This window comes from Salvia hispanica, chromosome 3 (genome assembly GCF_023119035.1).
Source record: "Salvia hispanica cultivar TCC Black 2014 chromosome 3, UniMelb_Shisp_WGS_1.0, whole genome shotgun sequence".
Classification (NCBI taxonomy): domain Eukaryota; kingdom Viridiplantae; phylum Streptophyta; class Magnoliopsida; order Lamiales; family Lamiaceae; genus Salvia; species Salvia hispanica.
In genome coordinates this window covers 29,650,130-29,677,629 of record NC_062967.1, presented here as the reverse complement: position 1 = coordinate 29,677,629, position 27,500 = coordinate 29,650,130, and the positions used below count along the sequence as shown (strand labels likewise).

At 36.7% G+C, this 27,500-nt stretch overlaps 2 protein-coding genes across 2 annotated transcripts; one reads left to right on the top strand and one right to left on the bottom strand.

Moving 5' to 3' along the window:
- Positions 1-6,761: 6,761 nt before the first annotated feature.
- Positions 6,762-8,653, bottom strand: LOC125211164 (reticulon-like protein B5). Its single transcript, XM_048110874.1, has 6 exons — positions 8,604-8,653; positions 8,037-8,392; positions 7,583-7,763; positions 7,356-7,497; positions 7,203-7,272; positions 6,762-7,129 (listed from the first exon to the last, which is right to left on the bottom strand). The coding sequence occupies exons 2-6, from the start codon at positions 8,386-8,388 to the stop codon at positions 6,957-6,959; spliced, it is 918 nt and encodes a 305-aa protein (XP_047966831.1). The 5' UTR covers positions 8,389-8,392; positions 8,604-8,653; the 3' UTR covers positions 6,762-6,956.
- Positions 8,654-13,049: 4,396 nt separating this feature from the next.
- LOC125215957 (root phototropism protein 2-like) lies at positions 13,050-15,293 on the top strand. The gene is made up of 5 exons (XM_048117543.1): positions 13,050-13,198; positions 13,276-13,345; positions 13,419-13,796; positions 13,873-14,598; positions 14,694-15,293. Exons 1-5 carry the CDS (start codon positions 13,155-13,157, stop codon positions 15,165-15,167), a joined length of 1,692 nt encoding a protein of 563 aa, XP_047973500.1. The 5' UTR covers positions 13,050-13,154; the 3' UTR covers positions 15,168-15,293.
- The last annotated feature ends 12,207 nt before the right edge of the window (positions 15,294-27,500 follow it).

Here is a 27,500-nt window from a genome sequence, read left to right as displayed (position 1 = left end):
TTAGATCGAACATAATATCCGTTTTGTTTTTACTTTGTTTCTTCTCTAAGTTAATCTTGACGCTTCATTATTAAGTGACAAAATCGAGTATGAATTAATATAACTTGCTACATAATCGTGAGAGGAGGTTGGCGAGTTAGGTCCACTTAGTAGACACTACATTTAGCTTCCCTTAAACAGCCATTGTTAATTGAGAGTGAAGACTTTTGAAGGGTCTTACGAGCTTTTTGGAGTTACACATTCAGGATTAACAACCCTAATGTTAGAAATCTACGCTTGTGCCGCATGGGCAAAACTTATGTGGCTCGTTCTATCAAAGTATAAACTATGCTAGGGTATTGTAGTTGGAATTTGTATAACGATAACTGTGAACGCACATCCATGGAATTCTCTTATCTCTCATACTTTTTCTTTGTGATTTAATTGCATTTACTTGTTTATTTTCATTTAATTGTTTTTACTTTCAAAAATACAAAATTCTCTTGTTTCTCTAGATAGTATTTGACGCTTAGTACATAATAGCCAATTGCAATTATATTCCCCGTGTTCGATATCCCGGTACTAACCTTTAGCTATACTAGATCTACCTTGTATACTTACAGGTATTTTTAGTGCTAATAAAAAGTGCATCATCGGGTTAGATGGGATCAACCTTGTCCGGCGCCTTGCAGATGACTTTTGGGTTTGGTTAGACGCGGTTGATTTTTCCATGGATGGTGGTGTGGGATGAATTTGCCTGAAACTAAAAGAAAAGGGTTTTGTTGAAATAAGGGTTTAGGGAGGTTACAGAATTCTAGGGTTTTGTTGAAATAAAAGGTGAAGGAGAGAAGGGCAATTGTTAAATGGAGGTGAAAGAAGGGGAGGGAACAGTCTCCATGATGTCAGTGACCGTTCGCCTTCTGTGACAATTTTCAATTACCCCATACCCTAATTCATAATATTCACCCTTCCATAGCCCCCAAAACGGGAGCTTTATAGCTCCTCCTCCAATTAATTCCGTAGCATAAATGTGAGAGTTCTTCATAGTGCGAGGGGTTGAAGAAGGAAGCAAGAGATCATCAAAGAGCTACAAAGATTCAAACTTTGGGTTTTATTTGCTTTAGCACTTATGTTCTTTTTGTTTTCCCTGCAATCTATGTTTTTAGCTTATTCAATTATGTGTAACTAAATTCGTAGTATTTTAGGGATGTGTTAGGAACGACTTTGGTTATACAATTCCATTTTTCTTTTTAATATCCAATTTGTTTCTATTTCGTTTCTCCCTAAGTTGTTGGATAATGCTTCACGTTTGAGTGACACATTCTGTGATGAATTAATATAACTTGCTACATAATCGTGAGAGGAGGTTGGCGAGTTAGGTGCACTTAGGAGACACTACCATTAGGTTTCTTTTTTTTTCTTTTTTTTCATAAAACACCTTCACAGTGGATAACACCTTCACGGTAGAGGGCTAAGTAGGTCCCTCGTCCCATTTATATCATCAAAAGAAGGATTACAAAATGACTCTCCCAAAAGTGGATCATCTTAGAAATACAAAGTGGCAACTGAAACCTATATCTCAAAACAAAGAACATAAAAAAAAAACAATCAAAATCTAAAATTAGGCATGCCGAGCTGGTCAAGCCTAGCCAGGGCTCTCGCCCTGCTCGGAATTGCGCCTCCTTCAAATCTCTCCAACTCCTGGCTTTCTTTCCCCATCTTCGCTAGGAAATTTGCTACCTTGTTATGAGCTTTTTGGAGTTACGTGTTAGGATTGACAACCCTAATCTTGTAATCAACGTTTGTATCGCATGAGCATAAGCTAGGAGACTCGTCCTATCAAAGTAATAACTATGCTAGGGTATTGTAGTTTGGAATTTTTATAACCATAACTGTGAACTCACATCCCTGGAATTCCCTTATCTCTATATTTTATCTATGTGTTTATTTGCAATCAGTTGTTATTTGCTTTCATTATTTTCAGTTTTCAAAAGTTTTCAAAAATTCTCTTGTTTTTCCAAATAGTAATTGAGTCTTAGTAGGAGATAGACAGTCCGTGTTTGCCTTCCCCGTGTTCGATATCCGGTACTGACCTTTAGCTATACTATATATACTCTGTATACTTGCAGGTTTATTTAGTGCTAAAAAATAGTGCATCACGCAGCTGATGTTTGCCCAGACTGACGGTGGGAGTGTTTCCCAAACCGAGATGGACGTGATCTGGAGCTTGCTAAACAAGAAGGGGATCAACTTTGGAATCCTCTTCACCATTTACGTCGATCACATCTCAAAGAAGGACGGGAGAACTATTTGCTGCGAGGGATTGATCACGGAAATTGCTGAATATGTTGGCATCCCGACGACGGACTTCACTCCGGACATGGGTGAGATGTTTATCACCTATGAGGTCCTCTTTGCAGTGGGCCTCTTGAAGACGGATATGAGCGTTCAAGCGTTTTTCTTACAGTCGGAGCGGGATCACTTTCCCGTTCCGCACCCACAATTGACTAAGGTCGATACGTGGGACAATAAGGCCAATTGGAGGCTCGACACCGCCGCCCACCTGAGTGCTATCGAGGCCAAACCCGTTCAAGGGGAATTTAGGAAGCGAAACATGCCGTTGCACGTTCCCAAATTTTGACCCGGAAGTTGATTCCACCTTCGCCGCCATTGATGAATATGATTTCTAACGCTACTTCAAGTGGCCTCTGAAGATTTCAAAAAATATAGTAGAGGGGGCTGCGTAGGGCGTTTTCGTAAAAACTCGACGAAGAGATAATCAGATAAAGACCATACCCTACTGTTTCCCTTCAAATATGATTTCTAACGCTACTTCAAGTAGTCAATAAGGACGATAACGAAGAAGTTATGGGCCTCTGAAAATTTTAAAAAATACGATAGAGGGGTTGTCTAGGGCGTTTTCGTGCAAATTCGACGAAGAGATAATCAAATAATGACCATACCCTACTGTTTCCCATCAAATATGATTTCTAACGCTACTTTAAATAGTCAATAAGGACGAGTAACAGAAAAGTTATGGGCCTCTGAAGATTTCAAAAACTACAGTAGGGGGGTTGCCTTGGGCGTTTTCTTGCAAACTCGACGAAGAGATAATCAAATAATGACCATACCTACTGCTTCCCATCAAATATAATTTCTAACTCGACTTCATGTAGTCAATTAGGACAAATAACGGAGAAGTTATGGGCCTCTAAATATTTCAAAAAATACAGTAGAGGGGGCTGCCCAGGGCGTTTTCGTGCAAACTCAACGAGGAGATAATCATATACTCCCTCCGTCCCGCTTTAGGAATCCAGGTTGAGTCGGGCACATGTTTCAAGAAAAAAATGTTTGAGTGTGCAATAAATAAATATTGTAGTGGATGTTGGGACCCACTTTTAATTGAGTGTCCAATAAATAAATATTGTAGTGGATGTTGGGACCCACTTTTAACACTTTTTTATTAGTTGTAGTGGATGTTGGGATCCAATTTTAACACTTCGTAGACATTTTTTATTAATTTATTTCAACCGGGACTCCTAAAGCGGGACGCCCAAAATTGATCAGCCGGGACTCCTAAAGCGGGACGGAGGGAGTAATGAACATACCCCACTATTTCCTATAAAATATGATTTCTAACGCTACTTTAAATAGTCAATAAGGACGAGTAACGAATAAGTTATGGATCTCTGAAGATTTCAAAACATACGGTAGAGGAGGCTGCGTAGGGCGTTTTCGTGCAAGCTCGACGAAAAGATAATCAGATAATGACCATACTCTACCGTTTCCCTTCAAATATGATTTTTAACGCTACTTCAAGTAGTCAATAAGGATGAGTAACGAAGAAGTTATGGGCCTCTGAAAATTTCAAAAAATACGATAGAGGGGGCTGCCTAGGGCGTTTTCTTACAAACTCGACGAAGAGATAATCAGATAATGAACATACCCTACTATTGCCCATCAAATATGATATCTAACGCTACTTCAAGTAATCAATAAGGACGAGTAACGAAGAAGTTATGGGCCTCTGAAGATTTTTAAAAATATGGTAGAGGGGGCTGCGTAGGGCTTTATCGTGCAAACTGTACGAAAAGATAATCATATAATGACCATACCTATTGTTTCCCTTCAAATATGATTTCTAACGCTACTTCAAGTAGTCAATAAGGACGAGTAACGAAGAAGTTATGGGCCTCTGAAGATTTCAAAAAATACGGTAGAGGGGGCTGCCTAGGGCGTTTTCGTGCAAACTCGACGAAGTGATAATCATATAATGACCATAACCTACTATTTCCCATCAAATATGATTTCTAACGCTACTTCAAGTATTCAATAAGGACGAGTAACGAAGAAGTTATGGGCCTCTGAAGATTTCAAAAAATACGGTAGAGTAAGGGGGTTGCGTAGGGCATTTTCGTGCAAACTCGACGAAGAGATAATCAAATAATGACCATACCTACTGCTTCCCATCAAATATAATTTCTAACGCTACTTCAAGTATTCAATAAGGACGAGTAATGAAGAAATTATGGGCTTCTGAAAATTTCAAAAAATACGATAGAGGGGGCTGCCTAGGGCGTTTTCGTGCAAATTCGACGAAGAGATAATCAAATAATGACTATACCCTACTGTTTCTCATCAAATATGATTTCTAAAGTTACTTCAAGTAGTCAATAAGGACGAGTAACGAAGAAGTTATGGGCCTCTGAAGATTTATCATTTTTCTCCAGACCTTTAGGACATTTATCGACTTCAAGGCTTATTTCTACTGTCTTCCAGGTCTTTATAATCCCTTATTGCCTTACCTACAATTTATAGGTCTTTCCTACTGTGTTACGTATTTCTCTCTGACTTCTGAGAGTTTTACCTGCCTTCTAAGTATTTTTACTGACTTTTAGCCTTTCCCCTAACTTCTAGGACACCTTCCGATGTCAAGGCTTCTTTCATATGCCTTCCAGACACTTCTACTCACTACGTCTTTTTCCGCAAATTTTGGGTATTTACTCCTATCTTACGTGTGTTTCTCACTGGCTTCTTTTGGGACTCTTCCTTGACTTCAACATTGGAATGGATGTCTGATAATGCACATTTATTTCTGATGCTTTTAGTCAAGATTGTCCATGCATCTTGCTGCTCTCCTTTTGCTACATAATCATGAGAGGAGGTTGGTGAGTTAGATCCACTTAATAGAATGTGCCACTCAAACATGCAGTATTACGGAACAACTTAAGGAAGAAACAAAGTATAAACAAAACGGATAATAAATAGAAAAATGAATTGTATAAATCAATAAAAGTTACTAACACATCCCTAGAATCCTATGAATTTAGTTACACATGATTGAATAATCTAAAAACATAGTTTGAAGGGAAAGCAATGTAAAAATAAGAACTAAAGTAATAAAACCTAGAGGTAGTATCCTGTAGCCTTGATCTTCACTTGAATCCGTCTTCAACTGCGCAAATTCAACCTCTTGCGCAGCGAAGAACTCTCAAATATTATGCTCTAGAATTGTGAGGAAAAGGGTGTGTAAAAGTCTCTGAATGAAGAGGTTTAAGGGGGTATATATATAGGGGAAATTTTGAGTCCTATGGATAGAAGGAAAAAGTTGGCTAATTTTGGAAAAATCTGGAGAGAATATAGGTCAAATCGTGCGCCGCGTTTTTGCAGCGGACCGCTGCATCTTGGCCAGCGGTCGTTGTGGGTTCTCCGTAGCTTCTTCTCATTTGTGTAGCGGTCGCTGCATGAGTTGTAGCGGTCGCTACAAATTAGTCCAGTGGCTTCGGGACCTTCTCGAGCGGTCGTTGCGCACTCTCCAGCAGTCGCTTGGCGTCTTCAGATTTTTAGCACAACTTCTTCCGGAGCGGACCACTTCAAGCGTAGCGGTCGCTGCGACACACGCAGCGGGCCGCTGGCGTCTTGAACGCTCCAGAACTCCATCCTCGACTTTTTGCTATCTTTTTAGCTCAAATATGCACAATTCTCACAAAACATGTCAAAATACCAAAATAGCTAAACTATGGACATGAATTGTGATTTAGACATTAAAATGAGACCAAATAAGGGTCTTAAAACAGTGCAAAATCCGAGCGTATCAATCAACATATTATCTCATGCTCGATGTGAGTTCCTGTTTCAGGAATAAGTGCTTCAATAATTCTCATGAATGCATTATAAGGTTCGCATCTGCTAGGAAATGGTTTCTTTAACTTGCATTGGCTCAACATAGGGGTGAGCAAAATAACCAAAAACCGAATATTCGAACCGAATTAAACCGAAATTTTGAAATTCGGTTCGATTTTTTTGGTTTTTTCGGTTCGATTCGGTTTTAAAAATACAAAAATTTCGGTTTTTCGGTTTGGTTCGGTTTGGGCGAAAAAAAACCGAAAAACCGAAAAACCGAATTATATTTTAAATATATTATTATATATTTTTATCCTATTAATTTAGTATATTATATCATATATATAATATATATTCTTCTAATATATTTTTATATAATAAATATTATATATTGTATTAATTTTATATTATATATATTTATATTCTATTAGTATATATAAAATAAAATAAATTAGATATATTAAAATATACTATTTTTTTTCGGTTTTTCGGTTTTGTTTTGAAATTTCGGTTTTTTCGGTTTGGTTCGGTTTTTTAAGTTCGGTTTTCGGTTTTTCGGTTTTTCGGTTCGGTTCGGTTTCAATTTTAGCCTAAATTCGGTTTTTCGGGTTCGGTTCGGTTTGGGCGAAAAACCGAACCGAAACCCGAATGCACACCCCTAGCTCAACATAATTAGTATAAACGTGTTGTCATGTAACTGAACAGATATACAGAAATGTGATCATAAATTTACTAAGCTAAGATTAACCTAAACAAATGTAAAGGCAAATCCCACACCCTAAATCATTACTAGGTTTTAGATCTTTATCAGCACCAAACGAACGAGGCCATTCTTGATTTTTGACTTTTTTCCGTTAGTGATGCTTATTGTCCGAGATGAATGGAACTTTTGGTAGCTTTTGAAGAACCTTTTCATCCAGTTTGCTGTATTGTCTCTTGAGTCTAGCTTTTGCCTTCAGAGCATAGGAGTCCACTTGATCCTCGTGCTTCTCGTACAATGGGGGCATAGTCAGAATCAACACATTAACTGCACATGTTACACATTGGTTTCCTCGCGTCGTACAAGAGGGTAGAGCTCGTAAATGGGAAGGAACACTTACTGATGTAGATGATAGTCAGGAAGTCGAACCAGCTCCCGACCATAGAGATGACCCATAGTGCAAAGATTGTCTGTTGTTGTTACATAATACATAAGTTTGTAGTGTTATAAGTACAACGATGTAAAGCCGTAGGCAGTTTGAGAGACTACTTACAGTCAAAAACCTCTTTAAGTCCTTCCCCGAAGCTACCTCCCATAGCATACTAATAGCTTGGTTGCATCTGTCACGTAGTAGGAGAGCAACGGTCATGCACAGATCCCATGGCAACTCGATCTCAGGGATGTTGAGGGGCGACCTAGCCAGGAACGAACCATTTTAAAGGCATGAGAAGTCTATCAATGGAGTTAGGCTTACTGAAAGTTTAGAGTTAGGAGACTGACTTGTGAACGTAAAAGGAGAGGTTCGACCATAGGAAGAGTGTGGCCAAAGTGAGAATGAGGAAGTGGCAGATGAAAGGAATGAGATGGTAGCCTATCCATTCGAAGAGGAGCCATATTACAGTGAAGCTAGCTAGCAGTGCTGCAGACATGTGCTTGTTCCGCCATAAAATGACATCGGCAGCTGGAGATAGAGGTGTGAGTAAAGAGAGTGTAAGCCAATGTTTGAGATGGTGGTGAACATGATGATGTAGTAGTGTATGATCTTGTTTAATTTTTGCACACATCCTCTAATTATCTTATATACAAAGATAATGCATGAATATGGATGATTAAGTTCCCATTTTCTAGTAGAATATGAAGTCGATTAATGGATTTTCCTTAAACAAGGAATCCTTTTCTATGTGGCCTATGCATGTTGGGATCAATTGTGAACATATGGGAGATGAAAACATACGTGTGCCGCCACCCAGAGCACTGTGCACCGGTTTCTCGCGCCCAAAGAGATGACCTTTGCCCTGCCCTTGCCCTTCTTGTTCGTGGCATTGGAAACCTCGGTCTTGGACTTGGAACCCTTGACCTAGGTCTTGCTCTTGGCCTTGGACCCCTTGGCCTTGGACTTCAAACCCTTGATCTAGGCCTTGCTCATCGTGCCCTTGGCCTTTGCCTTCGGCTTGGCCTAGGCCTTGCTCATGCCCTTGGCCTCCGCCTTCAACTTGGGCTTGGTGTAGCCCTAGGCCTTGTTGTTCATGGCATTCCACTTCATTATGAAGCTTCTCCTCCGACGAGCCCTCAAATTCTTGATCCATCTTCCTGCATCAAAAATTAAAGCTTGATCATCAACTCTTTTTGAAATGGACACATAAAATAGTGTCATGCATTGAATTGACAAAGATAAAATAAAATTGATGGAATTAGCAGATATGAAAAAAAAATCATAGAAATGTGAGTAATAAATCAGATAAATGTTCCATGCATAGATTACAACGAAGAACTTTGAATAGAGAAAAAATTCAAAGCATACTTGTGAAAATTTCATGAGATCTGAGCAGAATATTTGGATTTTGATTTGTCTGTGTGTTGGGTAATTCTGAGCATATTGTGTTAGTGGATATCCAACTTAGGCGTAAGGTGCCCTTAATTTTCGCCCATTTATTTTTCTTATCATTTTCAAACTATATGAATTATTCTTTTCTTTGCAATGGGATTAGTAAATTATAAGCTGGACCCAATAAATAAATAATAAATGGCTTATTTACGCATAACTGCCAAATATGTAGTCTTAATGCGTATATTTGATGGCTAAAGTTACTGGCTATTTTATAACAGTTCGAACTTCAAATTTGGTCCTGAAAATTAGGGTTTCACTACAAAAAGTGGATCTCACGTTCCACATACCTTTTCAATTAATTTTTCGTTACACTTTTTAAAACTCGTGCCTACAATAAGAGTGATAATTATTGTGGGATGGAGGGAGTATATCAAAATTCCCCTAAATTTCTACTGCCTCTCTCACGTTGCTCCGCCGTCGTGCACAATCGACCACCAAGCTTTTCAGTAAAAAATGATTAGGTTAAACTGAGATTGGGGATTCAATTCGATTTATTTTGCTTCTTTTTTCCGGATTGGACTAACCTCCACCGCTGGCTGGTTCTTTGACTCCACCACCGTACATGTGCTCGTGTAAAAAATTCTTCTGAAACTTTTAAGCAATTTCCTGGCCTTGTGAATTTTAATATGATTCGCTATTAGAGCATCCACTATAGGTGGACACTTTGGAATAAAACTTTCTCAGCTACTAGTATTATTCGTTCATTGGGTTTAGGTTAGAAACTGATTCGATTGTGTTTTCAAATGACCTTCTACTAGTCTAGCTTCAGTTGATCAAAGTCTGTTGCTTTAATGTTGAATATTTTGTGCACCAAATATTTTTCACTTAATCTTGCAACAATTGTGAGGTGTTATACTCCTCCCTGTTTTATCAAGATGATCACAGTTTTAGGTTCCATTTCTTAGTATTTTTTCTGTGGAGTACCTTGCTGAAGTACTTTCCATGTAGTTTTTATTAACACGATTTATTTATTGTAGGAATAAACGGCTTGAATTTACCGCATGGTTATCAGAAGTGAAAAAGGTAATTCCTTTAATTGTACTATTGTAGTCTTGTGAAATTTTGAGTATTGTATTTTATAGTGTTATTTGTGATTGTTTTGTTCACTATATATGGTTGATAATTCTCTTCAGAAGTAATTTTGGCAGGCTGTATATGTTTTCGGGTAGACCTATTCTATTCATTGATTTCAAGTACTTTTTGGAGCGTGATTATGTCCATGCTAATTCTAATTGCTCTGTGAAGTCTAGCCAATTGTCTCCGCAGCTTCATGGATGATCATAACACAGCAACATTCCCTTCTAAAAAGTTGGTCCTCTTTACTTTAAGACATCGTGAAGAAAGCAAATTGAATGAAAAATTCGGACAAATGAAAATTGTGTATTTTAGTTTAATTTTGTAAGACAATCTTATGTTATATGTTTTGTAAAACGATCTTGGCTTTTTAATGTTATTTGAATTTTGTTTACTTTTTTATTCATTTAATAATTTTTAACTTTTTAAAGTAATTAAAAATATATAATTTATATATTTTTTTTTTAAATCCAGGATTGCAAAAATAGACAAACTGCCGAGCACCTATAAGTGCTCGTATTTCCTAAAACTTCTCAGGAATATACCGAGCACATAGCTTTGCTAGCCACTATCGAGCTCATGAAAGTGCTTGCTACATCCAAAGGCGGTGAAGGTAGCTAGCAATATTTCCTAAAACCTCTCAAAAATACCGAGCATATAGTTGTGCTCGCCACTGCCAAGCCAAACACACGGAGGTGCTCACTACATCCAAAGGCAGTGAAGGTGCTAGCAATATTTCCTAAAACCTCTCAAAAATACCGAGCATATAGTTGTGCTCGCCACTGCCAAGCCAAACACACGGAGGTGCTCACTACATCCAAAGGCAGTGAAGGTGCTAGCAATATTTCCTAAAACCTCTCAAAAATACCAAGCACATAATTGTGTTCGCCACTGTCAAGCACATGGTGGTGCTCACTACATCCGATGATATGGTTGACCAACTTGTCGAGCACCTTCAAGTGTTCGAAAAATGTGCCGACGAAGCAAATAGCGACCACCTAAAGTGGTCGGAAAGTGCTCGTATATCCCTATTTGCCGAGCAATTTCGCCCTTTTTCCGAGCACTTTAGTGCTCGGTAAACAGCTAATTTTTTGTTGTGTTTGTATATTTTTATCCAGAAAAAATTACATTTCAAGGACTTGAACAGGAAATAGTCACATTTGAAGTATGTCTGAGTGTCGACAAACTATTTTTCTCTTGAAGCCATGAAGGGTGTATAAATCATTTTATTCATCTAATTATTACTTTCTTACATAATTATGATTCGTGGAGTTTATAAATGTCAATTTTTTCATCATTACATTATTTGTTCAATCATTATTTAATTTTAAAATTTAGCACACTAATGACATATTTATTCATGACGAGATAACTTAGTTTTATGGAGTATTTGATAATATCATGATTTATAAGTCTTCTCATTTTCTTATCCAAAGTGGATTTTCTTAAAAAAAATAAAACAACGCGAATCGAATTATCTCTTGTAACATAAAGTTCTGTGTTTCCAATTGTTCATATTCAAAATAAATAAAAGATAAATTTAAAAAGACATGTGTACATTGTAACTATAAATACCATTTTCTTAGAAACAATGCTTTTGATAGAAAAAGTAACATGTTTAAATGAAATTAAATCTCCATCTTATAAAACCGAATCCATCAAATGATCTCACAAGAAGTATCGTCCCATCATCTAATCTGCGGCTCTTAACTACTAACACCTCATCTTTATCATCATTTTATCAGCATTATTAAATGTAGCTATTGTAATTTAAAAATACCAAAAAGTGCTAAGTATACATCTCCAAAGTGCATGAAAAATGATTTTTTTTATGCTTTTTTTTTTCATGTTGAGATACATAAATCAAGTTAGTGGGCTTCATACATGGACAATAGCCGCGCTAAACGAGCCAATTAATAAAATGAGGGTGTGACCACGCAAATGAATTAAATTTCATGACAATCACACCAATAAATAGAAATGGTCCCCATTTAGCAAATTAAGGCCCACCATTCACAATCAACGTCATTTAGACTCGTTTTAATTTATAAGTATTTGCTTTCACTCGAAACCTTATCTTCATTCTGGCAGAAATTGACTTGTGAGTTTGTTTGTGCTCGTATATGCAACCTGATCCTTTATTGTTTCGTATGTTTTCAACTTAATCACATAATTTGAGTAATCTCACCATCCACTAATACTACTTTAACTATTATTTTCATCTCATCTCTTACTTTACTATACCATTCTCTTAATTTCTCTTATTTTATCAATTTTATCTTAATTCTCGTGTCATACTCATTGCCCATTTTCTATGGGACAGATGGAGTATTTATCGTTCGTTAAATTCTAACATTTGTATATGATATATATTTAATAGGGATTAGGGATGTATTAATATGACAACTCACTTTATTGTAACACCATACCACCATTTTAAGTCGTTAGATTTGAAGATCATGTGATTCTGAAGCTACCATGTGACAGTCTATTTTAATTAAATTGGAACATAAAAAAACGCTGAAGGGCAAAATCGACATTCTCAACTTTTAGTCCCTTGTCATATTGCAGTGTTACGCACCCGCAACATTCGTAACAGTAGAAAGGAGAGCGGCAATGGCGGCAATGGTCTGTTATGTGTGTGTTAAGCTGGGTGGTGGGGTGGAGGGAGAGTTTGTGTGTAAGGGGAAGATGAGATAATGAAGATTATAGTTGAAAGTAAAAGTGATGAATTACACTAGAAGAAGTTTAGAGAAATTTAAAGTGAATAACTTGACCATATGATATCCATATTAATGTAAAGAGGGCAAGGTGGATGACCTATTTGGATTGAATTGAGTAAGCATCCTATGTGTACGCTTTGGATTAGTGGAGTCCGGATACGGTGGTGGCCCACAACGTGAGTCTGTCAGAACTAAGTAAAGAAGAAAGTGGGCCAGAGAGACAAGCAGAGAGTGATGTGGCACTAAGACAACCAAGTTCAAGTGTGTGAAGCGAAAGCCACTTATTTGAGTGGTAAGAAATCACCAAGCAATATAGTATACAGCACACATGATTTGACCATATTTGTAGCGGCAAACACGACATTAACATTTGTTGAATTAAATCAAAATCTATAGTCAAAATTTCATACACTGTCATAATATATGCAGATACATAGCGGTAAACACACATGACATTTTGGTTAAATAGTAGTAAAACAAAATTCCTGATTTCCTGTATTTGAATATAACAGATTTCTAATCGAATTAAACACATCCAACAAAAAAATGAAAATATACTAATCAAAAGAGATAGTATATAAAGGCAGAATAGACTAACATTATTTAAGCTGTTTATATATTAAGCTCTCCTACACATCTGAAAGTCTCCCTGATCAGTAGCTCATTCATGGCTAACAGATTCTCTCTTGCTATGGAAAGAACAGGCCAATGGTAAATAGTAGCAATCCATAGTTTGGGAAATATAGGTAGGAGTAATTGATTTTTAATGGTGGATTTGATTTGGTCAGGGTTTTCTCCCAAGAAATCTCAACTGACATCATCGTGGAAGTTGGAGAAGCCAACTTCTGCCTTCACAAGGTAATTAAATTAAGGTATTGTCATATAGCTAGTTAGTGAGTATTTATTTTTATGGTGGGGTGGTGTGGTGTAGTTCATGCTAGTGGCGAAGAGCAACCATATAAGGAAGGTAATTCTGGATTCGAAAGAAACGGATTTGACGAGAATAAATCTGTGGGACATTCCCGGCGGGGCGGAGATGTTTGAAAAGGCGGCCAAGTTCTGCTACGGCGTCAACTTCGAGATCACGGTGCACAACGTTGCTGCCCTCCGTTGCGCCGCCGAGTATCTGCAGATGACCGACAAGTACTGCGACGGGAATCTCGCCGGAAGGACGGAGGATTTTATGTCCCAAGTGGCGCTAACCACCCTCTCCGGCGCCCTCGTCGTCCTCAAGTCGTGCGAGGATCTCCTCCCCATGGCCGACGATCTCGGCATGGTTCAACGCTGCGTCGAGATTGCCACCGCCAAGGTCAGTCAATTAATCTATTACTTCTACTACTCTACTACTCTACTCTATTTGAAGTAGTAGTGCTCCATTTCTTTAGGCTTGCGTGGAGGCGAATTTCCCAAGCCGTTCTCCGCCCAATTGGTGGACGGAGGAGCTGACAATCTTGGACATAACCTTCTTCCAGAGGATCATCGCATCAATGAAAGCAAGAGGTGCAAAGGGTCTAACTCTAGCCAGCGCCATCATTACCTACACCGAGAGGTCCCTTCGCGACCTCGTGCGCGATCACTCCGGCAACGGCGTCCGCTCCCTCGACTCCCCCGAATCCGACCTCCGCCTCCGCCAGCGTGACATCCTCGAGACCATCGTGGCCCTCCTGCCGCCGGAGAAATCGGCTTTTCCGATCAACTTCCTGTGCTGTCTGCTTCGGACTGCCATTTTCTTGAGGGCCGACGCCCGGTGCAAGAGCGAGCTGGAAAAGAGGGTTTCTCTCATCTTGGAGCATGTCACGGTTGATGATTTGTTGGTTTTGTCTTTCACCTATGACGGTGAGAGGCTGTTTGATCTTGAGAGTGTCAGGAAGATCATATCTGGATTTGTTGAGAGGGAGAAGAGTGTGGCGGTTTTCAATGCTGGGGATTTTAAAGAGCTTTGTTCCACCGCGATGCTCAGAGTTGGGAAGACCATCGATGCTTATCTTGGGGAGATAGCCACCTATGCTGATTTGAGCATCTCCAAGTTCAATGGGATTGCCAATTTGGTGCCCAAGCCTGCCAGGAAGGTCGACGACGATCTTTATCGCGCCATTGATATTTTTCTCAAGGTCGGTCTATACTTTTTGTTCATCTTGCTAGCTTGTGTTAATCAAGAATCAAGATTCATGACTAACTCCATCTTGTGTATTGATGGTACCTACAGGCGCACCCGAATCTTGATGAGATTGAGCGAGAGAAGGTCTGCAGTGTGATGGACCCGCTCAAGCTATCGTACGAGGCTAGGGTTCACGCCTCTCAGAACAAGCGCCTCCCCGTGCAAATAGTCCTCCACGCGCTCTACTACGATCAGCTCAAGCTCAGAAGTGGAGACGATGATCACAATACTGTAGACGCCATTACAACAAGGAACCAAGTGCAAGCCGACACCTCCCTCGTTAAGGAGAACGAAGAGCTGAGGACAGAGTTGTTGAAGATGAAGATGTACATTCAAGATATCAAAAAAGGCGAACCCACATCATCAAAATCTAGTGCTAAGAAGACTACATTCTTCTCATCCATGTCCAAGACTTTAGGGAAATTGAATCCCTTCAAGCATGGATCCAAAGATACTTTGAATATTGAAGATGGAATGCCGGATTTGACTAAACCTAGAAGAAGACGATTCTCCATTTCCTAAGTTTTGGATTTTCATAATTTTTTAGTTGTTATATTGGTGTGTTATATATATATTTGAAGGATTAATCTTGTAAAGAGTTTTATGTTTATGTTTGCTCTAGTGATATGAGAAGATATTGTTTGACTATCTTCATTTTTTTTAATGCAAAATCGATAATTTATGCGCATAGATCATAGTGTAATTGTATTTTGGATCTATTGTTTAATTATATGTCTATGGAATGGTATGGAACCATAAGTTACGTGTTTGCGCCTTGAAAATTAGTTGAGGCTCTTTATTTCGTTCCTCGATATTTTATACTATCAAGTATCAATTATAGGAGTAGTATTTTGTAAAACTAAACTTGTTCAATTGTAATCGACAACAAACAAGTTGGCTTTGCCGTATTCAATTACTCATTCCTACCAATCAGTCGATATGGTCCCAACCTCCACAATTCCCACTTGCACTGGGAAACGAAATTGATGTTGAGATTTAACCACAACCTTATAAAAGAATTTAATGTGGGCCACTTTAGTAAAGTAATACTCTCACCCTCCGTCCCACTCTAACCGAGACATTTTTTTTTTTTTTGGCACGTAACATAAATAAAAATGGATAAAGAATAAATTATTGGAATTGAGCGAGAATAAAGTATGACGAAAAGATCAAAGTAGGAGAAAGTAATTATGTTATATTTTGCTAATAAGTGAAATAATTCACTTTAGATGGACGTTCTAAATAGGAATACTAGTAGCTTATTATGATAGGACTGATGAAGTAGTAGTACTCCCTCCGTCCCACTTTAGAAATCTCGGTTTATCAATTTTGGGTGTCCCACTATAAGACTCCCGATTAGAACATTCCATAAATGGTATTAAGTCTCACATTTCACTAACTTTTTTCCACTCACATTTTATTATAAAACAAATATTAAAAAGTAGGACCAACATTCCACTATTTTTTTTACCAACTTTACTTCACATATCTTAAAATTCGTACTGAACTCAACTGGGACTCCTAAAGTGGAACGGATGGAGTATTTATTATCTCGGTTTTATTTCGTTGTACTTTGCGTATGGAATTATATAATTAATATATACCCTAATCAAGGGTCATATTCTAATGCTTATAGCACCCTAATTCAAAATCAAGACCAAATCTCCACTCTTAGATTTTAAAATGAATGGATGAGATTAAATCTTACGAATCTCAATAAATAGTAGACAAAATATCAACAAAATAGTAATATCGTCATTATGTTATCATATGATAATTTTTGTGAATGTTTTTTTTATAACATAGTGTATTATAAATATCAACAATATCCATAAGAATATCAACACTAGTACAAGAAAATATCAACACATATTTATTGAGATTTTTACATGGTTTTATTGAGATTTTTTGATGTATTTGTGGATAAAAATCTGGTTATCAACATTTACTGGAAAACTAAAATAAAAAATATCAAATTTCATCATCCGAACGTCGTCGGAACATATGCAATTGAGATCTCGTTGGAATCCTTATAAAATTATCTTTAATTTGACATATTTTTTGCGAAAAAATAATTTAAATCGAGAGAATTACGTAAATTTAACGTTTTAAGATGATTTTAATGTGAGGGGATTGACATTAATACCCTCAAATTTTATTTATTAATTTTCTTAATTAAAAATATAATCCATGTGGCATTATTTCAACCACTAGATCTTCTAATCTAATGGCTAAATTTTAGTCTTAGTTTGGGATTGCTAATTAGTTAGCAATTGATCACTCCCCCCTAACCAATTACTCCCTCCGTCTCGGATAATTCGGGTCACTTTGACCGGGCACAAGTTTTAAGAATTGTAATGAAAAGTGGGTTGAAAAAGTTAGTGGAATGTGAGTCATACCTTTATATATTCGTTTTATAACAAAATGTGAGTGGGAATGAGTTAGTGGAATATGAGGTCCACTACCAAAAATGGTAAAAGTGAAGTGGGACAAATTATGTGGGACGGATCGAAATGGAAAAGTGGAACGAATTATCCGAGACGGAGGGAGTACTAGTTAAGATGTAGCCATGATAGACAACTGCTTGATGTGATGTACAATTTTATCCCTGGCCAATGAGGTCCCGACCTCTAGTAAGAAGAAGCTAGATTGTTGTTGGAATTTAACAAAAATTCGGAATTTAACAAAAATCACAAATGGAGTATATAGATTAGATGAATTGACCGTAATAATATTTTTTATTCAATAAATACGAGATTGCAGTTATCTTATCCTATACGATTAGGTGTGATGAATACAGCCACATGATTGCAAATCCTTATTTTATGGTTTTATTCGTACTAGATAAACATATTGTCAAATTATTTTTGGGATAAATGATTAGCACACAGGTATTCCTTTTCAGTGGATTTCATGACATGAGGCACAGAGCCCAGTATTTAAGTAATTACATTTATCAGGCCCAATTGAACCATATGGACGCATTTCGGAAGCTACTACAAATATTGACCCGTTCACTTTCCCATTTACAAAATGGGAAGAATTAAATCTGAATCTAATTTATTGGGTAGGGTCCACACAATTGTGGGCGGTTTCTGCTGTTTAGTGAGCAAGAAATAGGACTCTTTTTTGACAATTTTGCAGTTCTTTTTTATTTTTTTTAAATGACTTTTATACTGTGAAGACAAAATTGCCCCTTCTAAAGAGCTAATCACCCACTCACCTCACCTCACCGCCAACACGAAATTTGGGCGCAGTATATGGAAATTTTGGGATCAATTCGCATTACAAAGAGCATGAAGAAAGCTGCGCAATTTTGGAGAAAACAGCCATTGTTCCTCAAAGTCCGTCCAATTGTTGAAGGTATGCCCAACTCTCCTTCATGGTCACTTTTTTTCATTTTAATTAAAAATTGTATTCCTGAGTAATGAACACTCACTTTGATCAAACTTAGTGCCCGAATAACTGATGTAGTAGCGCTTTGTTCTTCGAAGAGAGACCTCGATTTAGCGTTGATGAAGTTTTCGCAAGGTGGGAGAGAATTGAATGAAATTTTGACCAACTAATTTGAGGGGAAACGAAAATGCTAGGGGTACAACAGTCTTTCCACATCCAATTTTGGGTCGCTGAGAAATAAAAACCACCTCAGCGTCAAGATTTGTTTTTTGCCAATTCATGAATGAACAGCACGGGCCTTGGTTAATTCTCGGGCTCGCCAGTTTTGAGTCAAGGAAGGTGAACACAAGATTTACCCCATAAATAAACTCATATCTGACTATATCAGGGAAAGTGAACGGGTCCTAAAGAATTAGACATCCGTAATGTTTTGAAAACTTAATTTAAGTAGATGTAAAATTTGAACTTACAAAATGGAATGAAACTAAAAAAAATGCAATCTTGTAAAAAAAAGAAAACGGGAATATGTTGTATAATTGAAATACTATGAATATACTTCCTCTGTCTCTCAACATGTGTCTCACTTTGACTTGACACGAGTTTAAGAAGTATAATAGAAAATGAAAAAATCAGTGCAATGTGAATCTTAATTTTATAGATTAATTTTATAATAAAATGTGAGGGAAAATGAATTAATGCAATGTCACTATAAAAATAATAATAAAAGCGGCATAATTAGTACAGGACAATGGACATGTCAAGATGGACATCTCGGTGAAGATGATGGCTGATGGATCAAATTTTCGTTAAAGGATTCGAGTTTCGATACTTGTGGAACCATTCAGACACTGGATGGTCAAAAAATCTCCCCACGAAAGAACAGCCGATTGGTATCAAATAACTTGAAATAAGTAAAATATTATTGAATATTGAAGTCCAACTTACGGGATTGACACCAAAAAACCGAGGGTCACGAGGACAGCACGACCGATATAGTGGGAGAAGAGTAAATCAATAAAAGCGTCATAGTTACTAGTACTACATTAATTATGAATTAATAATACTTATCAGAGAAATTAATAGAAAAGAGAGAGCAAGAAAGAAGAGCAGCGTGTGGCGTGTGTTTCTGAAGAGAGAATCGGTTTTCTCCAAGAGAAAAAAAAGAGAGTTTGATAAATATTTTATTTAATTTTTTTTTTTTTTATAATGATAAAAGACTCCACACACACAGTTTATAATATAAGGTATAAAATAATTCTCATATAAATCAGAAAGTAAATCAAATTCGAACTACTATGAAATATAAATCAAATCTTAACAACTAGCAATAAACTATAAAATAAACCTAATAATTAATGGAGAATATTTATATTATAAAATAAGCTAAATAATTAAAATGAATATACTCATTCGTAAAAGTCTGTGTTCCTATCATCCAGGTTTGAGTCAAGTTTTGCCGAAAGTAATTATTACAATAGCATCAACTTTTTATCAATTAGTTCAAATTGTCATGATCAAAAGGGTCCAAGAAATGGGGCCTAGAAGATTCTCAAAGTTGATGACATTGGGGATTTGTTTGGGCGAAAGCACATAAATTCTGAAGAATGATTTCCAGATTGGTTAAATTAGCCTTTTTCCAGCAGCCAGTAGGTAGATATTCATCTTTTTATTTCATAATATATTCATATCCTTATCAAGTACTACTAGTATATTACATTTGTTATCCGATTGGGTTAGAGATGGAATCAGTGAATTTATGGATTAATGTTTTTTCTCTTTGTTCGTGGCCTTAACATAGACCTTTTTGTATTATACTGTCTCTTTTGTTTGTCTGCACTACTTTTATTTTGGCTGATCAGCGTGGTAGTTAGACATTGAGTTTTCATTCTTTTGGATCTTCTCTGTTGTTTTGTGGTAGTCAAGTATTCTTTCTTAGTATATTCTAGCTTTATACATTTATCCAATAATTTATTCCCTCCATCCCATAATACAAACATTTGGAACGACATGTAAATTAATGCAACGGACAATTTTTATGCAACGGACAAAAAAGGAAAGTGTTCCTATTATTAATGTGAAGGAGGGAGTAATTATATAAGTACTCCTTCCATCCCATAGAAATAGAGCATATTTCCTTTTTCATTCACCCTAAAGAAATAGTCCATATCGATATATTGAAAACTTTTTCTCCTTTTTCCTTTATCGTTTATGGGCCCGAAAATCCACTATAAAATTTCAACTTATTTTTCTCCTTCTCTCTTACTTTACTAATTACACATTAAACTCATGTCAATTTCAAATATCATACTCCCTCTGTTTCATAGTAATGGAGGCGTTTCTTTTCGCACGGAGATTAAGAAAAATTGTGTTAGGTGAGTTAAATAAAGGGAGAATAAAATAGAAAATAAAAAAGGTAGAGAGATGAAGAGAGTAAAAAGTAAGGGAAAGTAAAGTAGGTGTGGAAAAATATGTTGACTTTTACTAAAAAAGAAAATAACTTTATTACTATAAAACGTATCAAAATGGCAAAATTACTCTATTACTATAGAATAGAACGATCTATAAGACATGGAGAGTATTACTGTATCATGTATTGTATACAAACTACACATGGTGGGACCATGAGGGGTCTTGTTTCCTCTTTTCTTCCTCCTCAAATTAGGACAATTGAATTGTACAAATATCGGTTTTTTCATGTTCTATTTATATAATTGCAGTTGTCGTTGTTTAGTGTGATTTAAGAAATATAAAAAATAATGGGTTTTAAAAACTAGTGGAATATGAGATTCATTTTTTATATTAGGTTTATAATATTTTCTTTGTTTTTTAAAATGCTAAGGGCATGTTCAGTTTATCAGATATGGCTAGATTTGGGTCCATATCTGATCAAATTCTGTTGTTCAGTTTGTGTGTTAAATTTCTGGCAGGCCCAAGATATGGGGCTCAGCCCGCAACTGTTCATCAGAAATGCTGTTGAAATAAATCTTGGCAAATGGGTGGTTTTTAATCCTTGGGAGCCCAGAATTGAGGGACTTGAACACCTAAAAGACATTTTTGCCCCCAAATTTTTAGATTCCCCTCCAAATCGAGAATTTCAGCACACCTTACGGCGGCGGTGGCGGGGTAGTTTCTCACCGCGGCAGTGGCGGGGATGGGAAATCCGATGACCAGAGATGCATACCGGTACACCGCCGTTGGTTTCTGATACCGTGGCGGCGAATTTCTCTGAAAGTGCGGGGCAGCTGCTGCATAGGGCTTCAGAGGAGAAATCGAATGAAAAAAAAAACGGCTCTAATCTTCGATCCAGGTGAGCTTTAGGGCCAGAGCGAGGCAGCGGGCTCCGTTCAAGTTTCGTTTCCCCCATCTGTGCAGAGAAGCACCCGCGGAGGCGGCTACAACGGAGGAGGAAGTAGAGGTGGAAGCTGTAGATATGGAGGTAGCGGTAGCCACAGCGGAGGTGGTGGTGGCTATGGTGATGGAGGCGGTGCCTGTAAAATACCTAAAATGACGGACTTATTATTTTTTTTGTTTGCTACAGCTTTAGGAGGTTGAAGGGTATGGCTCGGAATTATGAAAATATTTGGAGGTTTTTTTCGTCCTCTTGCTGGAAAAAAAGAACTATCACTTTTATTTATGGATATTAATTCATGGATACTGAACGCATGGATATAATTCAAAATAGGTGGGCTACACCATTTGAAATCTGGCCAAGAATTAAATCTGTGCATTTGCTAAAAGGGAAAGTGAACGGGTCCTAACTTTTTTCACTGTAGTCCTTTCTTTAAAAATAGCAACTTTCAAACTTTCTATTTTATGAAATTTTTACACCCCTATACATCAATTTATTTAAGATAAATTATTTAAAAAGTCACAAACTTTAGGGAAAGTTTGGTTTTTCCCACAAACTATAAAAGTTGCGCCTAAAGTTACCCGACCCGACGGCATATTTCCGTTAAAAACTTATCCCACGTGGCATGCCGAAGACATAACTTGGCAAAATTTTGGCTTAACCCTAAACTCAGGTAATATAACCTCTTTTTGGCTAATTTTGAAAGCACAACCCCAATTCAATCGACGGAAAACGTAATCGACAAGAGTGAAATCATCGACAAACGGTTTAGGGATGAAATCGGCGACGTGTAAAGAAGATTCAATAAAAAAAACATAAAACGACGTCGTTTTGTGCCCAGTCAAAAAATTTTGAGTGGACCATGATCTACTAACATTAATTTCATTACTCCCTCCGTCCCACTTTAGAAGTCCCGATTTATCATTTTTGAGTGTCCCATTTTAGGAGTCCTGGTTGGAATATTCCACTAACCTTTTTCCACTCACATTTTATTATAAAACTAATATAAAAAAGTAGGACTCACATTCCACTATCTTTTTTCACCAACTTTCCTTTACATTTCTTAAATCATGTGTCGAACTCAACTGGGAGGGAGTACTTTTTTCTCTCCCTCTCTTTTACTTTACCAATTTTTTTTTCTCTCTCTTTCTTACTTTACCAAATTTTCTCATCATCTCTCTTACTTTACCAAATTGTTCAAACCTCCCTATTTTTAAAAAACGGAGGGAGTAGAATATTAGTGAAGTGGGTTAGTAAAATGTGAGACCTACTTAACATTTACTATGGTAAAAGTTAAATGAGATTTTTGTTGGACATTATTTATCATCATATATTCAAGATTACATAATTGAATATAAATAAAGCAAGATCTTCGAACATCATGTATTTCACGTGTTAACCATAAACATAATGGATCAAAAACTTACCTTGACGATCCATAGCGGAAGCGGTTGGGGAAGACGGAGAGAACTTCCTCGGACTTTCTTTGGCGTAGTGGCGCAACTCCAACTTCAAGGATTTGTTTCTCTCTCTTTCCCTTGTTTATGTGCTCTCTGTAATGTGTGATTTGATGGGATCACCACACTTGTATTTATAAGCAGAGAGAGGACAAACCCTAATTATCAAAATATTAAAGCCCTTTGCATCAAAGTAGCTATATAATAATATAATAATATTAAGAACGTTTCTTCTCTATAAAACTTGATTCCCAAGTTTAATGACAATCAACATTATTCCTTACAATATTTGATCAAAATATAGAGTTCTTCTTTGATAAGTCAAACGACATAATTAATGTCGATTGCTAATCAAAAACTATATAATATATTCATTTCCTTAATTGTAATAGGAATGAATTAAAAAATCACTATACATAGTAAGAATTATGATTCTCATATCGGTGATTAATCACGTGATTAGAAACATCCCAATAATAATAATTAATTCGGAAAAATGTGTCTTGTACCAGGTTAATGTATTACATTCAAAATCCAATTCTATTTAGGATTCTATCACATATCACATATGTGAGACATAAACTTACATTCTCCCACTTGACGAACATGTGGGACATAAAGTTTTCGATTCTCCCACTTGTCACACTTGACAGAGCCACAATAAAATAGACTTAATAAACATAAGGCGCACATAATATTGGACTTTATAAATACTTTCATTATTGGCAAACATAAGTATTATATTAAAGAGACTACTAATGCGGGTCATGGCGGGCGTATATCATTCACTCGACATAGTTCCTTCCATGTACCACATCACCAATAACCGCACTAATATAATCTATAAGTGACACAACGTCCATAATTGTCTAATTTCAAGACTTCCTGCATTAATACTAAAAACATATACTCCCTCCGTCCGCCATTAGGAGTCTCATTCCTTGGCGGCACGGGTTTTAAGAAATGTTAAGAAAAGTTGGTGGAAAAAAGTTAGTGGAATAAGAGTCCCACTTGTATATATTATTTTTAAATGAAATGTGAGTGGAATGAGTTAGGTGAATGTGGGACCCTATTACCATTTATGGTAAAAGTGAACTGGAACTCCTATTCGCGGACGGACTAAAATGGAAAAACGGGACTCCTATTTGCGGACGGAGGGAGTATATGCATAAAATAATAAGTTTAAGCAGGAAAAGTAGGAACAACATTTATTGAATTCAAAATATACATAACATAAGTGTCTGAACCAACATGGATACATAAAGATTAGACATTTCCATACCCAAGACCCATTATGTTAACTTATTCCATAAATGTCTTAGGCAATAACGCCTTAGTCTATGTGTGCTTATAAGCTATGTGCTTATATATTATATAGATATTCATTGTTCCCGAACTTCATCTTTCATGACAAAAAACTTTAATTCCATGTGTTTAGCTCCTTTGAATACTTGTCATTCTTAGAGAAAGATACGATTGCACGATTATCACAATACAATTTCAAGGGCTTGAATATTGAGGAGACAATACCAAGGCCTGAAATAAAATTTTGCAATCATTAATGTTTCAAAGCAAGCCATAAATTCAGCCTTAATGATGGATGTTGAATTAGGACTTTGCTTTACACTTTTCCATGATATGACTCCTCCAGCCATAAGAAAAATATAATCAACAGTCGATTTTCTAAAGTCAACACATCAAGCATAATCCGAATCGGAATATCCAATCACCTCTAATTGATCAGATTTCCTAAATGTGAGCATAAAATCTTTTGTTCCCTTTAAGTATCTCATTATCATCTTTGCAGCTCTCCACTGTTCAATGTCAGGGTTACTTTGGTAACAACCTAGCATTTCGAGCGCAAAGCTGATGTCTGGTCTAGTACAGACTTGAGCATACATCAAACTTCCCACGATAGATGCATAAAAAATATTTTTCATCTCGTTACATTCTAATTCAGTTTTTGGACATTGATTCAAACTGAATTTGTCACCTTTATGAATTGGAACAACACTTGGAGAACATGCACTCATCCTATATCTCTCTAAATTCGATCTATGTAGTCTTTTCTGAGACAATCCAAAAGTCCACGTGATTGGTCACGAGATATTTCTATCCCTATGACGTAGGATGTCTCACACATAACTTTTATGTAGGAATTTTTAGAGAGATAATTTTAGTGTCATGTAGTAATCACATGTCACTACTAGCAAGCAATATATCATCAACATACAGAACCAAAATATGAACTTGCTCCTACTAACCTTGAGGTATATGCACCGATCAACTGTGTTTTCTTTAAAACCAAAAACAGTAATAGTGTTATGGAATTTTAAATACCATTGTCGAGAAGCCTGTTTTAGTCCATAAATAGATTTCTTAAGTTTGCAGACTAAATTTTCATTTCCTTTCTTAATGAAGTCATAAGGTTGTTTCATGTAGACTTCTTCTTATAAATCGCCGTTTAGAAAAGCAGTTACATCCATTTGATGTAGTTCCAAGTCAAAATAGGCTACAAGTGCCAAAATAGTTCTAAGTGAGTCATTCTTTGATACAGGAGAGAAGGTCTCTTTATAATCAACACCATCTTTCTAAGTGTAACCTTTGGAAACAAGTCTGGCTTTAAATCGTTCGATTAAACCGTTCATGTCGAATTTGGTCTTGAAGACCCATTTACACCCAATGCACTTGTGTCCATCAGGCAATGCGACAAGGTCCCAGACTTCATTAAAATTCATTAATTTCAACTCTTCTATCATGGCATCAACCCATTAATTGCTAGTGAATATGAAACTGGATCGTTGCGTATCCCTATATCGCATTCAAATTCTTGGAGATATACCATACGGTCATCAGAAATGGTCGGCCTTCGTTCTCATTGAGAACGCCTTAATGGAACTTCTATAGATGCTTCTTCCACACCTATGTTCATTGACTTCGGCATCATCATTAAATGGTTGGTCATTCAAATGTTCAATATTGTTAGATTGTTCAACAATATTTAGCACACTTAACTCTTAAGGAAAAAAGAGAAGAGTGAAATCTACCCTTATCTCACTGATGACCGCATTATGAGTTTTAAAACTCCCACTGATCTCATCATTCTTAAAGAATCTTGCATTTCCAGTTTCAACAATTTTCATTCTATGATTAGGACGGTAAAAACTATACTCTTTGGACTTTACTGGGTAACCCATAATGTAACCACTAACAATCTAAAGTCCAATTTCTTTTCTTGCGAAGAGTATACTCTAGTTTCTGCTGGACAGCCTCAAACATGAAGGTGTTGCAACTAGGTTTTTCTACGTGTCCAAAGTTCATAAGGAGTCTTTGGAACAGCCTTAATAGAAACCCAGTTTAATACATAAATAGTCGTCCTAAGAGCATAAATTCACAACGATATGGGTAAGGTAGAATTGACATACTTCTAACCATTTCCATGAGAGTTCGGTTTCGTCTCTCAGCAACATCATTCTGCTGAGACGTACTTGGCATAGTGTATTAAGCACAAATGCCATGCTTTTCTAAGTATTTGGCAAAATGTCCATGTAATTGACTTATTTTAGTGGGTACGGCCATAAAATTCACCACCTTTATCAGATCGAATAATTTTCACCTTTCTATTTAATTGTCTTTCAACCTCAATAAATAAAATTTCAACTGTTTCTGTTGCCTGAGATTTTTCTTGCAATAAATAAATTCATAACGCGAAAAAATTGTCAATAAAGGTGATAAAATATTTTTCTCCACCAAAAGTCAAGACATCAAAAGGTCCGCAAATATCTGTATGTATAATTTTAAGGAGTTCATTGCTTCTTGTGGCATTTTTAGAATTGTGTTTGGTTTGTTTACACAATCCACACAAACGGTAATGCTTGTAAAGTCTAAATTCGAATATATTATCCTTTATAAGCCTCTTAGTTCTTTCACTAGAAATATGATCCAGTTTCTTTATGTCATAAAAATGATAAATTCGAATGAATATTATCCTTTAGACGCTCAACCAATATGAGCATGAGATGCACTCATTCCATACTTCTTCATCTTATGCTCTTCCTAGACCAATACGTTTCCCAATTATTTAAGAGTCCACTAATCTTTTATAGTGAATCAATTTGGAATGGTCCATATTGATGAGGTAAGGAAGTTAGGATGAATTGGACAAGGAAATCCTCATCCACCTATAATCCTAATTTTATCTTAGAAGAGATGTTATTTATGTCCATCACATGCTCGTACATAGTCCGAGAACCATTATATCGCATGCTCATGATATCCTTCATAAGTTTTCCTGCAATATACTTATTGTTGGGACTACCGCAGCGGAAGACACGGAAACCAAACAGGTCCTAGAACGGATCTATTTAGTTGATTATGCATTCAACTCCAATTTCATGCAACATTCATAGATCTATAGATATAACATCAAATAAACACATAATCATGCATATTTGATGTAGATTCGATTGTTACCTCATAATCCATCATTGGATTGACGTTGCTAGCTGCACCACCCGAAGATCCTTGGTTTATCGACCACGAATCTTCCGTACTATTCCCTCGTCCTTGATTCTCCATCCGTGTGGGCGGATCTTAGAAAACCAATTAAATAACTTTGAATGGATCTAGGGAAACCCAATACAAACACCAAAT